At 41.6% G+C, this 15,202-nt stretch overlaps 1 protein-coding gene across 1 annotated transcript in view; it reads left to right on the top strand.

Annotated features, from left to right (window-relative positions):
* The first annotated feature begins 235 nt into the window (after positions 1–235).
* sptlc2a (serine palmitoyltransferase, long chain base subunit 2a) overlaps positions 236–15,202 on the top strand; it is a 56,271-nt gene continuing 41,304 nt past the window's right edge. Inside the window, exons 1-3 of the mRNA XM_020487531.2 lie at positions 236–724; positions 12,636–12,842; positions 13,805–13,959. Coding sequence (XP_020343120.1) covers positions 578–724; positions 12,636–12,842; positions 13,805–13,959 — 509 coding nt within the window. The 5' untranslated portion in view covers positions 236–577. The remainder of the gene's footprint in view (positions 725–12,635; positions 12,843–13,804; positions 13,960–15,202) is intronic.

Below are 15,202 nucleotides of genomic sequence, written 5' to 3'. Positions count from 1 at the left end.
AGGTGAGACCTATGTCACATGTCAGAGAGCCCAAACAGTAGAGGCTACTACAGTTCATTTCCACTACAGAGGACCACTCCCTTTTCTTATCTGATGGCTCGTAAACCGCACCCATTCTTGAATGCCGCAATACCATAGGCTGACGCTGGTTGCTAGGGGCGTTTATTTCCGGTATTGCAGCGGCTGGAATTTCAGGGGTTGCATTCAGTTCATCTCAACGATTGCTACGTTGCGTGATGGTTTAATACTGAACAAGACGTTTCCCCAAAACGGTGCGTACCGTCCTTCAACATCATTTGAGGTACGTCTGCTACTCTTTGGTGGGTGTGGCCTGATCAATACGGGGGATACCATTTGAAATCGCAAAACTCGTTCAGCAAGTTACAGTTATAGCCGTTATGTTGAATTAAAGGTTGAACATCGTGCTGTCTTACTGAACACACCCCTTGTGTCCTCGTTGTGGATTTTTGGGTGGGTTTGCGAGCGCACAACCCGGACAGGCACCTAAAACGAGTTCCCCATTCTGTGCTAGCCAGATACATGCAAGTTACTGTAGCCTCCACAATCATAGGCAAGGATGACCGAAAGCTCCGCGAACAAGCCGGCCAATGGACAAGTTTGTCACCGAGTGAAGAACGGCGTTAAACCGGGCAGAAACGGTTTCATAAAAAACCATCACCATTACCATCATCAGCAGCCGATGTACTGCTATCCCGAGGACAAGGTGAGGCCCAAGCGCACTGTATGGATGGAGAATGGATGGATGGTGTGGAAGTGGTGAGGCTTATCTGAATAACCGAGAACACCAAGCTGAAAATCAGTATTGTTAGCAATGTAGCTAGCTAACGTTATGTGTATTTAGCTTGATGTGTTTTGAAATGTAGCTAAACGATTTTGTTAGCTTTAACGTTACTGACACCTATTTGAATTAGCTAAACAACTGCCCGCAAGCTGAAGCCAACGTTACTGAGTCTACTAGCTCAGTAAGTTGGACATATGACAGTTGTTGCCAACTATTTTAGTTGGTTTATTAACTAACGTTAGCTATTCATCAAAGTAGATTTGTAATAATGGAACGTTAGCATTATGTAACGTTCAGTGGAGGCTGTTGGGAGGCGCTATAGGAGGACGGGCTCATTCTAATGCTGGAATGGAATTAATGGAATCAAACATGGGGTCTCCATGTGTGTGATGTGTTTGATATCGTTCCATTCATTCCAATCCAGCCATTGCAATGAGCCCGTCCTCCTATAGCTCCTCCCATCAGCCTTCATTGGTAACGTTACATCCCAGTGTTAGCTAATTATATCTGCAGTGTAGCCAGCTTGCTGCTTTTCCACCTAGCCTTTTATATTTTACAAACAACTAGTTAGCTAGCTACAATGTCAACAATAATTTAATTAATCACTGATGCCATTAGCCCAAAGGCCAGCAGATGGCGCAATTCAGTTGTTTCATTTACCGTCCAAAGGGAATCACAGCTATACACTCGCTTCCGCTGTGAACCGGTTCGTACATAACACTTTCCATTCAGGCTGCAAAATCATTGATTTCCTCCTTAACTCCATTTAATGGTGAGAAAGCCCAAAAATATGCATACTTTCTTTATGAAACACCATTTTCCACCACCATGCTAAAGAAGTTAATGCTAGTCCCGAAATTAGCGTATCACATTCTGCCATTTTCCACCACCATGCTAGAGTAATTAATACTAGTCCTGGATGTTGCGTAACTAATTCACTTTTTGGTCCACCATCAACGATTTAAAAATATATTTTTTAAATCTACCAGCCACTCAGATATTTTACCAGCCAAAATAAAATAAAAATGTTGCCATAATTACACACACACTCAAAGAATGAGAATGCTTTCTGTTTTTCTAAAACAAAAAATGTATTACTTGTAAGAAGTAATGGGGTATATTGCATAATTTCATTTTTATGACCTGTCTTTCAACCAATGTTTGTTAAAATAAATCATTTAGATACAATAGTAAAAAGAGATGAACAGGTATAGAACTGAATCAACGAAGGCTGAGTATGGCTTATTTAGTATTATAGTTCAATACTTTATTTTGACATTTTTTACAAGCAGTTCATGATTTGCTCCTAAGAAGAAATGTAACACACAAATACATCTAAGAGAATACAAATTTGAGTGTTTTAATGATAAGAAATTACTAAAAGTTCATTAATAAAATATTTTAGGATGGATCCATGCTCAATCAAGCACAATCATTAGGTGAGACAAATGTTCAGCTGCCCCTTTAAGGGATGGCTCATTACCATAGCAACTTAGGCACTTGCTTGTCTGTGCTGGAAAAAATTCTTACTTCAAATGTCTTCCTAGCAGCAGACTGTTGCAGAAAACTGAAAGTAACATTGAAAAACAACCTAATGTGTGTGAACAAAATTATATAATGGGAATATGATGCTCAATGTGGCTCAGACTCATTGTGATGAATCTATAAAACGGAACTAGCTAGCTACACTACATAAACGTATTTTTGGGAATTCAAAATGTATTGGAATAAATAACCAAACTATAAAGCTAGCTAGCCATCTGAAAAATCTGTCTATGGCTTTAAGCAAGGTACTTAACCCCTTTATGGGTTGAGGGGTGAGATGGGTTGAGGGGTGAGGGCTGTCTACTTCGCATTTGTCCGCAGCCCTGAACTGAAAGTTTCTAAATAAAAGAATGCTGAAACCTGATTGGCTGAATGTGATGCGCTAATTTCGGGATGAGCATTAACTGCTCTAGCATGGTGGTGGAAAATGGTGTTTCATAAAGAAAGTATGCATATTTTCCCTGTTTTTTTTCACACCTTCTCATCATAAAATTGAATTAAGTAGGAAATTGACGCCTTTGCAGCCTTAATGGAGAATGTTTTATGTACATTTGGTCCACGGGGGATACGAGTGTATAGCAAGCTGCAGGGGCGGCAGTGTAGCCTAGTGGTTAGAGCATTGGACTAGTAACCGAAAGGTTGCAAGTTCAAATCCCCGAGCTGACAAGGTACAAAATCTGTCGTTCTGCCCTTGAACAGGCAGTTAACCCACTGTTCCTAGGCCGTCATTGAAAATAAGAATTTGTTCTTAACTGACTTGCCTGGTTAAATAAAGGTAAAATATAAATAAAAATAAAAATACATTCCCTTTGGATGGTAAGATGAAACGACTCAATATTGCCATCTGCTGGCCTTTGGGGTATGACGTCATCAGTGTTCTCTCTAGAAGATGTTGAGTATAATCTTAACTGGGTGTAGCCCTGCTGCCGCCTGATGGTGCTGCTATTCCTCACGTCATTTGTCATTGGTGTCCTGCATTATACAGACGGTAATACACTCTGTCTCCCGGTACATCCTCCATTCAGGCTCCAAAGGCATCTGAAAAAAAACAGGGAAAATATGCATACTATCTTAATAAAATAATGTTTTCCACCACTAGTTTTGGATTTTCTGACAACTTCCAGATGTTGCACACCACATTCAGCCAATCAGGTTGCAGCAGTCTGTTGCTTACCCCTGGCTGAACGCGATGCACAACGACAGGAAGTAGCATTATCCACTCTAGCATGGTTTGTTGAAAGTTGTGTTTTATTAAGACAGTACGCATATTTTCCCAGTTTGTTTTTTGGGGCGGCATGCCCCTACAGCCTACATGGCGGATGTTTTATATACCAGCCGGTTACTAGGGGACAGGAGTGTACAGTGCCTTCAGAAAGTATTCAAACCCCTTGACTTTTTTCACATTTTGTTACGTTACACCATTCTAAAAATGTACCTCATCAATCTACACACTATACCCCATAATGATAAAGCAAAACCAGGTTTTTAGAAATGTTTGCAAATGGTGCCAGGTTTCCTCTAGACGTGATGTTGGCATTCAGGCCAAAGAATTCAATCATGGTTTTGGTGCCCTTCCCCAAATCTGTGCCTCGACCCAATCCTGTCTCGGAGCTCTATGTACAATTCCTTTGGTCTCATGGCTAGATTTTTGCTCTGACATGCACTGTCAACTGTGTGGGCTTTTATAGACAGGTGTGTGCCTTCCCAAATCATGTCCAATCAATTGAATTTACCACAGGTGGATTCCAATCAAGTTGTAGAAACATCTCAAGGATGGTCAATGGAAACAGGATGCACCTGGGCTCAAGTTCGAGTCTCATAGCAAAGGGTCTGAATAGTTATGTACTTCTGTTTTTTATTTTTAATAGGTTTGCAAAAATGTCTAAACCTGTTTTCCCTTTTTCATTATGGGGTATTGTGTGTAGATTGATGAGGGAAAACATGCATTTATTCCATTTTAGAATAAGGCTGTGACGTAACAAAATGTGGAAAAAGTCAAAGGGTCTGAATACCAAATCCACTATACTAAACAAAAATATAAATGCAATAATTTCAATGATTTGACTGAGATACAGTTCATATTAGGAAATCAGTCAATTGAAATACATTCATTAGGCCCTAATCTATGGATTTCACATGACTGGGAATACAGATATGCATCTGTTAGTCACAGATACCTTAATAAAAACAAAGGTAGGGGTGTGGATCAGAAAAGCCTTCAGTATCTGTTGGGACCACCATTTGTCTCATGCAGCGAATGACGTTCCTGCAGTCAGCATGTCAATTGCTCGCTCCCTCAACTTGAGACATCTGTGGCATCGTGTTGTGACACAACTGCACATTTTAGTGGCCTTTTTATTTTCCCCAGCACAAGGTGCACCCGCGTAATGATCATGCTGTTTAATCAGCTTCTTGATATGCCACACCTGATAGATGGATGGATTATCTTGGCAAAGGAGAAATGCACACTAACAGGGATGTAAACATTTGTGGCAAAAATCTTTGAGATATAAGCATATGGAACATTTCTGGTATCTTTTATTTCAGCTCATGAAACATGGGACCAACACTTGACAGGTTGCACTTTATTATTTTTTTCAGTGTAGATTTAAAAGACTCAGGTCACAAAAAATGAAATGAAATTGAGCAATATACCACATTACTTCTTTTAGAAACATTACAAAGCACGGTCATCCGTTTGTTTTTTTGATGTAATTATGTAAAAAATATTTTGACAAAATTATTGTTAAATCAACCTTAACCCCTTTCCTAACCTTAAATTAATTCTCCTAACCTACTGCGTAAATTCTCCTAACCTGATATGAAATGTCAAATCATTAATTAGTCAAAAGCTGGATTCCTTCTAGTGAAATTCTCACAGGCATATGTGAAGACCTGAGTGGCCCCGTTACCAAGATAACCTTAAAGGGGTAGCTGAAAAATGTTTGTCACGGAATATTACATTTAAGTCTTACTAGTAATACATTATTTTTTTTTTACATTACTGAACGTGCTCATCTGTTTTTGTGTGTGACATTATGGCGGGGAAAACATTTGGCTGGGAAAAGATCTGAGTGGCTGGTAGATGTTAAAATAAAAAATAAATAAAAAGATTCTACCTGCCACAGTGTCTGGTATACAAAAAAGTAAGTTTTAGTCCCTGGTCACAACCCTATACCTGTACTCCCCAACTCCCTAGCCTGTACTCCCCGACTCCCTAACTCCCCATCTCTATAGAGGGAACGCAGAGGAACAGGGCGCTGTTCATTAATTTTCCACCCCTTGATCCAGACTTAATTTTAATTAGCCTAGTGTATTGCAAATTCGATAACATCTCTTTCATGAGTCAACAACATATCTTTAAGATGGCTCTAAATTAAAATTCTCAGAGACAATTCTATCAAGTTGGCTATATCAATGTCTTGCCCTATATAGACACTTTTATCCAAAGCGATTTAGTCATGCGTGCATACATTGGCTCCAGCGGGAATCAAACTCACGACCTTTGGCGTTACAAGCGCCATGCTCAACCGACTGTGTGATCTTCTAGGTAGAGCATTTTTAGTTTAGTTTATTAATTAGACCACTTAAAAAAACAAGCACACATAAAACTTAAAAGCCATACATGCACATGAATAAAATCATCGAGGATAACACATAATAAAATCTGGGACTTATTTCCATTGTGGTCCTCTTGAGACAAGATGGCTAGACAAGATCGAACACAGTGTGGCAGTGGAAATAATCAAACCTAAACATAAAAGAAGAACATCGATCTCATCATTCCAGTTACATCATTGCATTGGAAGTCAAACACTGGGGCCCTGATACTGATGTCTTGCCAACTAGGGTATGACAATTCAATAAGGCATTGCCAAGACATCACAAACAGATCTTAGATACAAGGAAATGAATAAAGGATTTAACCTAGGCCTACTTGTTGTAGCTACACTAGCTCCTTTTCCCAGGCGTAAGGCGGAGAGTGGGAGGGACGGGAATGCATGGTCTGGTAATTGACTCCAAGCTGATTTAATTTTTTAAAATTTCACCTTTATTTAACCAGGTAGGCTAGTTTAGAACAAGTTCTCATTTGCAACTGCGACCTGGCCAAGATAAAGCATAGCAGTGTGAACAGACAACAACTCAGAGTTACACATAGAGTAAACAAACAATAAACAAGTCAATAACATAGTAGAAGAAAAAAATCTATATACATTGTGTGCAAAAGGCATGAGGAGGTAGGCAATAAATAGGCCATAGGAGTGATTAATTACAATTTAGCAGATTAACACTGGAGTGATAAATGATCAGGTGAACATGTGCAGGTAGAGACACTGGTGTGCAAAAGAGCAGAAAAGTAAATAAAATAAAAACAGTATGGGGATGAGGTAGGTAAATTGGGTGGGCTATTTACCGATGGACTATGTACAGCTGCAGCGATCGGTTAGCTGCTCAGATAGCAGATGTTTAAAGTTGGTAAGGGAGATAAAAGTCTCCAACTTCAGCAATTTTTGCAATTCGTTCCAGTCACAGGCAGCAGAGAACTGGAACGAAAGGCGGCCAAATGAGGTGTTGGCTTTAGGGATGATCAGTGAGATACACCTGCTGGAGCACGTGCTACGGGTGGGTGTTGCCATCGTGACCAGTGAACTGAGATAAGGCGGAGCTTTACCTAGCATAGACTTGTAGATGACCTGGAGCCAGTGGGTCTGGCGACGAACATGTAGGGAGGGTCAGCCGACTAGAGCATACAGGTCGCAGTGGTGGGTGGTATAAGGTGCTTTAGTAACAAAACGGATGGCACTGTGATAAACTGTATCCAGTTTGCTGAGTAGAGAATTGGAAGCTATTTTGTAGATGACATCACCGAAGTCGAGGATCGGTAAGATAGTCAGTTTTACTAGGGTAAGTTTGGCGGCGTGAGTGAAGGAGGCTTTGTTGCGAAATAGAAAGCCGACTCTAGATTTGATTTTGGATTGGAGATGTTTGATATGAGTCTGGAAGGAGAGTTTGCAGTCTAGCCAGACACCTAGGTACTTATAGATGTCCACATATTCTAGGTCGGAACCATCCAGGGTGGTGATGCTAGTCGGGGGTGCGGGTGCAGGCAGCGAACGGTTGAAAAGCATGCATTTGGTTTTACTAGCGTTTAAGAGCAGTTGGAGGCCACGGAAGGAGTGTTGTATGGCATTGTAGCTCGTTTGGAGGTTAGATAGCACAGTGTCCAAGGAAGGGCCAGAAGTATACAGAATGGTGTCGTCTGCATAGAGGTGGATCAGGGAATCGCCCACAGCAAGAGCAACATCATTGATATATACAGAGAAAAGAGTCGGCCCGAGAATTGAACCCTGTGGCACCCCCATAGAGACTGCCAGAGGACCGGACAGCATGCCCTCCGATTTGACACACTGAACTCTGTCTGCAAAGTAGTTGGTGAACCAGGCAAGGCAGTCATTAGAAAAACCGAGGCTACTGAGTCTGCCGATAAGAATATGGTGATTGACAGAGTCGAAAGCCTTGGCAAGGTTGATGAAGACGGCTGCACAGTACTGTCTTTTATCGATAGCGGTTATGATATCGTTTACTACCTTGAGCGTGGCTGAGGTGCACCCGTGACCGGCTCGGAAACCAGATTGCACAGCGGAGAAGGTACGGTGGGATTCAAGATGGTCAGTGATATGTTTGTTGACTTGGCTTTCGAAGACCTTAGATAGGCAGGGCAGGATGGATATAGGTCTGTAACAGTTTGGCTCCAGGGTGTCTCCCCCTTTGAAGAGGGGGATGACCACGGCAGCTTTCCAATCCTTGGGGATCTCAGATGATACGAAGGAGAGGTTGAACAGGCTGGTAATAAGGGTTGCGACAATGGCGGCGGACAGTTTCAGAAATAGAGGGTCCAGACGAGTAGCTGCGGGGGGGGTGGAGCTGTTGTCCGCGGTTGGAGTAGCCAGGAGGAAGGCATGGCCAGCCGGTTGTAGTGCATGTGCATGTCACTGTTGCTAGCCTCTGAGGTATGGGAGAGAGAAGCATGACTAGTCACATGTGGTTGCAAAGCAGTGTGGGGCTTGATTTTTCAATGGAAAGACTCAAAGGCCACTCCTGTATGTGTTTCAAACCTCAGTATTGCAGTGTGTGTAAAAATGTCTCTCACATATTAACCTATCATACCAATAAACTTTTATTTGATTTACTGTATAGGCTATGCCAGCTGTCCCTAATTACATTAATGGTTGGGGTCCATAACAGATATTTATAAGTTGTACACTACAAATTGACCGCAGCAATTTCAAACAGATATACACTGAACAAAAATATATATGCAACATGTTTCATGAGATGAAATAACAAGAGGACAAGAGGTAATAAGACAAGAGGTAATAGCCTAAAAGTAGTGCTGTCTTTAACGTCCGGTTTCCCTGACACAGTTTAAGCCTAGCCCTGAATTAAAAAGTATGCTTAATGGAGAATCTCATTTGAAATGGCTTTTAGTTCAGGACTTGGCTTAAACTAGCAATTTGTGTCCGGGAGACTGGCCCTCATCTTTGGATGGAAAAGTTGACTGTTGTATGTCAATCACATACAGTTGAAGTCGGAAGTTTACATTCACCTTAGCCAAATACATTTAAACTCAGTTTTTTTTTTTTACAATTCCTGACATTTAATCCTAGTAAAAATTCCCTGGCTTAAATCAGTTAGGATCACCACTTTATTTTAAGAATGTGAAATGTCAGAATAATGGTAGAGAATTAATTATTTCAGCGTTTATTCCTTTCATCATATTCCCAGTGGGTCAGAAGTTTACATGCACTCAATTAGTATTTGGTAGCATTGCCTTTCAATTGTTTAACTTGGGTCAAATATTTTGGATAGCCTTCCACAAGCTTCCCACAATAAGTTGGGTGCATTTTGGCCCATTCCTCCTGACAGAGTTGGTGTAACTGAGTCAGGTTTGTAGGCCTCCTTGCTCGCACACGCTTTTTCAGTTCTGCCCACAAATTTTCTATAGGACCGAGGTCAGGGCTTTATGATGGCCACTCCAATACCTTGACTTTGTTGTCTTTAGGCCGTTTTGCCACAACTTTGGAAGTATGCTTGGGGTCAATGTCCATTTGGAAGACCTATTTGCGACCAAGCTTTAACTTCCTGACTGAAGTCTTGAGATGTTGCTTCAATTTATCCACAGAATTTTCCACCCTCATGATGCCATCTATTTTGTGAAGTGCACCAGTCCCTCCTGCAGCAACTCCCACAACATGATGCTGCCACCCCCGTGCTTCACGGTTGGGATGGTGTTCTTTGGCTTGCAAGCCACCCCCTTTTTCATCCAAACATGAAGATGATCATTATGGCCAAACAGTTCTATTTTTGTTTCATCAGACCAGAGGACATTTCTCCAAAAAGTATGATCTTCATCCCCATGTGCAGTTGCAAACCGTAGTCTGGCTTTTTTATGGTGGTTTTGGAGCAGAACGGCCTTTCAGGTTATGTCAATATAGGACTCTTTTTACTCTGGATATAGATACTTTTGTACCTGTTTCCTCCAGCATCTTCACAAGGTCCTTTGCTGTTGTTCTGGGATTGATTTGCACTTTTCGCACCAACATATGTTCATCTCTAGGAGACAGAACACGTCTCCTTCCTGAGCGGTATGACGGCTGCGTGGTTCCATGGTGTTTATACTTGCGTACTATTGTTCGTACAGATGGAGGTGGTACCTTCAGGCGTTTGGAAATTGCTCCCAAGTATGAACCAGACTTGTAGAGGTCTACCATTTTTTTCTGAGGTCTTGCCTGATTTCTTTTGGTTTTCCCATGATGTCAAGCAAAGAGGCACTGAGTTTGAAGTTAGGCCTTGAAATACATCCACAGGTACACCTCCAATTGACTCAAATGCTGTCAATTAGACTATCAGAAGCTTCTAAAGCCATAACATAATTTTCTGGAATTTTCCAAGCTGTTTAAAGGCACAGCCAACTTAATGTATGTAAACTTCTGACCCACTGGAATTGTGATACAGTGAAATAATCTGTCTGTAAACAGTTGTTGGAAAAATGACTTGTGTCATGCACAAAAGTAGATGACCTAACCGACTTGCCAATGCTATAGTTTGTTAACAGTGGTTGAAAAACGGGTTTTAATGACACCAACCTAAGTGTATGTAAACTTCCCGACTTCAACTGTAGATTGTTTATTAAAAAGAGGAGCGTAGCAGAATACAGCCCTAATAATCATAAGCCGTTTAGCAGATGCTCTTATCCAAAGCGATAAAAGCGTCCGTCATGCATGCATACATTTGACCTACGGTTGGCCCTGGGAATGCCGAATGCATGCCTACTTGTTTTAATAATCCAGGCGTAGATTAGTGGCAGCATTTCGTTGTTTTGATTTATTTCATTGGCAAGATGTTTGATTCATGTGAGTTGGTTAGGAGTGTCGTATCTGCTTGGAGAGTGCTCAGAAACAACACCCTCAGTCATGGAGCAGCCCCTCCCTTTATTTGACTCACAAATCTGATAGCCAGAGCAACAGTGCTTTACATATGGTCAGTGTAAAAACATAGCTAGCCCATAGTATCCTTCTGTCGCCTATTTTGAATATCTCACTTCCTCTTCCCCACAGTGGTAACACTGTAATAATATTCACTGACCACATAGACTAGTCACCACTTACTGAACTAAAATTCTGTTCGGTGATGATGGGAACACACAGAAATGGTCATATGAATGACCAGGAATTAGGTTATAGAGACACCTCGGTGCCAGCTGCCAGACAAGTATTAATTTAAATTTTTGCATGCGTTAAAGACATCAGATGGTGGCAAGTGCTTTGAAAAGTGTATGTCCCGTGTATGTGAGACCTTAGGAGAGATATGTAAGCCATGCCTTCTATGTTTTTATACAAAACGTGCAACAGCTTGTTATTACTATGATCCAAGTGCTTTGAAATACGTGTATTACCCGCACTTGTGAGACTTTCACATTTCCAGATCATTAAACTCATGTCATTTACAGTGAATGGGCCTGGACGATATCAAAAAGCAAACCAAACTCTTTGCAAATATGTATGGACGTTTTGTTAAAGTCAACAGGGGTATGGACAAAAAGTGATTGGAATCAAAAGGAAAGACCCTTTACAGTATGTTTTTTGTTGTTGTTGACATTACCCCTTAGGGATGAGTAAAGGTAATTTAACTGAATTGACATTTCCTCCATCCCAACCACTTCATCTCACCATCACCCAAAAACCCAGAATAACACTAACACTTGCCTTTTACTACTAGCACTGACTGTGCTGATAACTAGCCTACTTTATTGAGTGAACCCGGTTACTATAACCAGCTTTCCATCGAACCTTTTTATGTGAGTAAAGTACACGCATGCTAAAGAATATCACGACAGGCCTGATGGAAATAGCCAAATTGTTGGTAAACTTTCCAAATGTCGACAAAACAAAATATGCTAGACAATGTGGGATCTTTTTGTGTTTGTAAAATTAAGGATGTGAGAAATGGCAGTGGAAACACTATTATGCAAATATTGATATATAATAAGCATCATATCGACGTAAACTTGGAGTCACGTGATGGTATGTTGTGTGGTCCTCCCGCCTACGACTTCTCAGGTTTATTAGGCTACAAATTAAATACATTATGATGAATGTCACAGGGTGGTGAAAGTGCAAGGTGATGAGCTTGATACTCCCTTCCAATACATAGAGGGTCTTATTCTGGTTACATGAGGATGGAAGTTTGGCTGCTGTTTGTCAAAAAAAACTGTTCTTGCTCTTATGTCCATAATAATCTCATCATGTAGTCGGCTACCTGTCCTGCACATTATCTGCGAGCTGTTGGTTAGAGCACACGTGCCAAGCCCAGAGTGGGCACATTCGCTATATGCCGCAACATTTTTCTTATGACAAAACCATTAGTAGAGTTGAAAATGCGATTGGAAACTCATTTAACTTACATTTGAATTTGGTACATGAGACTTTAAACACAACTGTTATTTTTATGTGCATTACGTCACCACGCACAGCCTTTGAGCCGCAACAAGTCAATTTGATGGAAACACATCTGGTGGTAAAATGCGCATATTGTTTTTGTGCAGATTTTTAAATATTTGCCTGAAAATCTGTCGACAATTGGATGGAAACCTAGCTACTGACTGTGATATGTGGCGGTCTTACCCAGTTGTCATAATATGAATGCACTTAACTGTAAGTGGCTCTGGATAACACCGTGCTAAATGACTAAAATGTCAATGTAAATCACCTTGCCCCCCCACCCCCAGGTGCAGCACACCGCGTGTAATGGCAGCAGCGGCCTGGGCCTGTACAGTCGTCCCTTCATCGAGTCTTTTGAGGAAACGCCCATGCTGGTGGCGGTCCTCACCTACATGGGCTACGGCATCCTCACCATCTTCGGATACCTCCGAGACTTCCTCCGGGACTGGAAGATCGAGAGGTGTCACGTTGCCCGCGAGAGGGAGGAGCAGAGGGTACGATTATGACCACCTCACCTGGCTTTGTCCTCTGTTTGTTTGATAAATGATATTAATGGAAATGACAATAACATCTTGTTCATCAACACCATTATTTGTTAAGGGGATTCAAAATGAATGAATGAAGTTGTCAGATGTTTTCATATTTCAAAAGTGACATTTTGTGTTATTATGTTCAACTTATTTACTTTTGAGGTAAGAAAAGGAGGTTACCTTCGACATTGAAATTTTACACTTGGAAGCATTCACTGTAACACATGCACCCATTTATTTTGGCACTGAAGTCCAATTTTGGGGAGGATATCAAACAACTCTTCAGATCTCAGATGGAATGTTTGTGAAAAAGGAAGGAAAGCTTTTTTTTTACCAATTAAAACCACTTCGGGCGTAACGCAACAGTCAATCATTGTGACATACACTAGTAAACAGGAAGTAGGAGTGTGAGAAGGAGGTTGTTATGTCCTATTGTACGACACAGACCTTCACTCACTCACCGCACGTAAAAGAACAGTTTCAGGACATTGTTTTGGCACTCGGTTACCTCTGGAGGAGGAAAGGAGCTAACTTTATCGCCTGAAGGATATCCTACTCTTGTTGCCTCAGACACTGAGTTTGAAGAAAGTGAAAACGCTTTCAAGGAAATAAGCTGAATGTCTGTGGGGCTTTTTCAGTCATGTGCAAACTTTAAGTTTACCTCTGCGTATAGGGAGAGATTAAGACTAATTAGAACAGTACATGTTTGACTATACTTTGACTGTGAGCTCAGCCTATATGCTTAGTGTAATATGGATGAATGTGCCATAGTACACAGAATATGGCTGGCGTGATGTCGGAGTGGGACGTAACAGGTCACTTAACAGAGAGCGGTATGTGTGTGGTCTATACTAGGAAATGGGAATAATATTTTATTTTTCCTCATCCTGTCCCCCCTCTCCCTCTCCCATATGTTCCGTCTCCAGGACTTTGTCCCACTTTACCAGGACTTTGAGAACTTTTACACCAGGAACTTATACATGCGCATCCGTGACAGCTGGAACCGACCCATCTGCAGTGTCCCAGGGGCCAAGGTGGACCTAGTGGAACGTGTGTCACCTGACTACAACTGGACCTTTGAGTGAGTGTCATAATTACAGGGGGAAAAAACAAGACAAACCAACTCTAGCCTTGTGATTAGTGTCCGGCTCTGAGATTGGAAGGTAGGGAGTTCGATCCCTGTTCGAGTCATGCCATACTGTACAAATGGAACTTGGCTTGGCACTCAACATTTTAAGAAAATAGATTGGGGGTAAGGCCCTGCAATAGACTAGTGTCCTGTCCAGGGGGTGTACTTGTACACCAAGCTGCCTCACGCTACAGAAACGGGCTCGCACAAGCCAAGGCTACTTACAGTCACTGGATATGTCCCAAATTGCACCCTATTCCCTACATAGTGCACTACTTTTGACCAGAGCCCTATAAAGTTGCTAAAATAAGGTCCTAACCACTGATCCAGGGCCAGATGAGAACATTAGCCGTCTAATGTTTAGCATTAGGAATCAGGTTAGGGTCATCTGGTCTGAGATCAGTGGTTAGATAGGGCACCACCATGCCTGGTGAATAGGGTTTTGTTCCAGCCCAGTAAAAATACACCAGATTAGGCCTAAATAATCAACTAATCATGGCTTTCAGTTTGCACTACGATTAGGACGTGTGACATTGTAAGGAATGTGTTATAAACAGGGTGTCCCATAAAGTGTTAACTTGAGTGGTATCAGGTGTGGTAGAGCTGTTTGGAACAAAAGCCTGCCTTACTCACACTGCCCACTTCCACGCCTTAGTCTCACCCCCAGCCCTGGTTCCAGAGGGGAAGTCACTCTGCAGTGTATTTACAGGCCCTGAAAGAGCCTGTCTGTGTTGTACTAAGATAGCAACACTAATCTACAGCAAAGGTCAGAAAAGCGGTCGTTCCTTATAGTGAAGGATGTATTAAAAGCCTTAGATGGGCAGGAGGGAGAGGAGGAAGAGAGAACAAGGAGATGTTCTTCTAGACTAACCGCAAAACCTGAGGCCTCTTGTCATGATTTATTGGATTGGAACTGTCAACTAAACGGTTATATTCTGATTTGGTGCTGTGTGTGTGATTAGCATCATGTCATAGTGTCTGGCTGATAAACATGCAGTCAAGAGACTGTTGAAGGTCAACTATGTGTGTTGACTTGCTTAGCTGAACAGAGTAAAGGTTAAATACATTTGGCACTCCTTTTAGTCCCAGCTATACAGAGTAATGGGCCTTATCTGTTTCTCTCTCTGTCTCTTGGGTTCCCCCCTCTTTCTCTCTCTCTCTGTTTCTCTCTTTCTGTTTTCTCTCTCTCTCTCTC

The sequence above is a fragment of the Oncorhynchus kisutch genome, linkage group LG7, assembly GCF_002021735.2.
Source record: "Oncorhynchus kisutch isolate 150728-3 linkage group LG7, Okis_V2, whole genome shotgun sequence".
NCBI classification, from domain to species: Eukaryota; Metazoa; Chordata; class Actinopteri; order Salmoniformes; family Salmonidae; genus Oncorhynchus; species Oncorhynchus kisutch.
The sequence above is the reverse complement of the archived record's forward strand: the minus strand, read 5'-3'. Positions and strand labels throughout refer to the sequence as shown.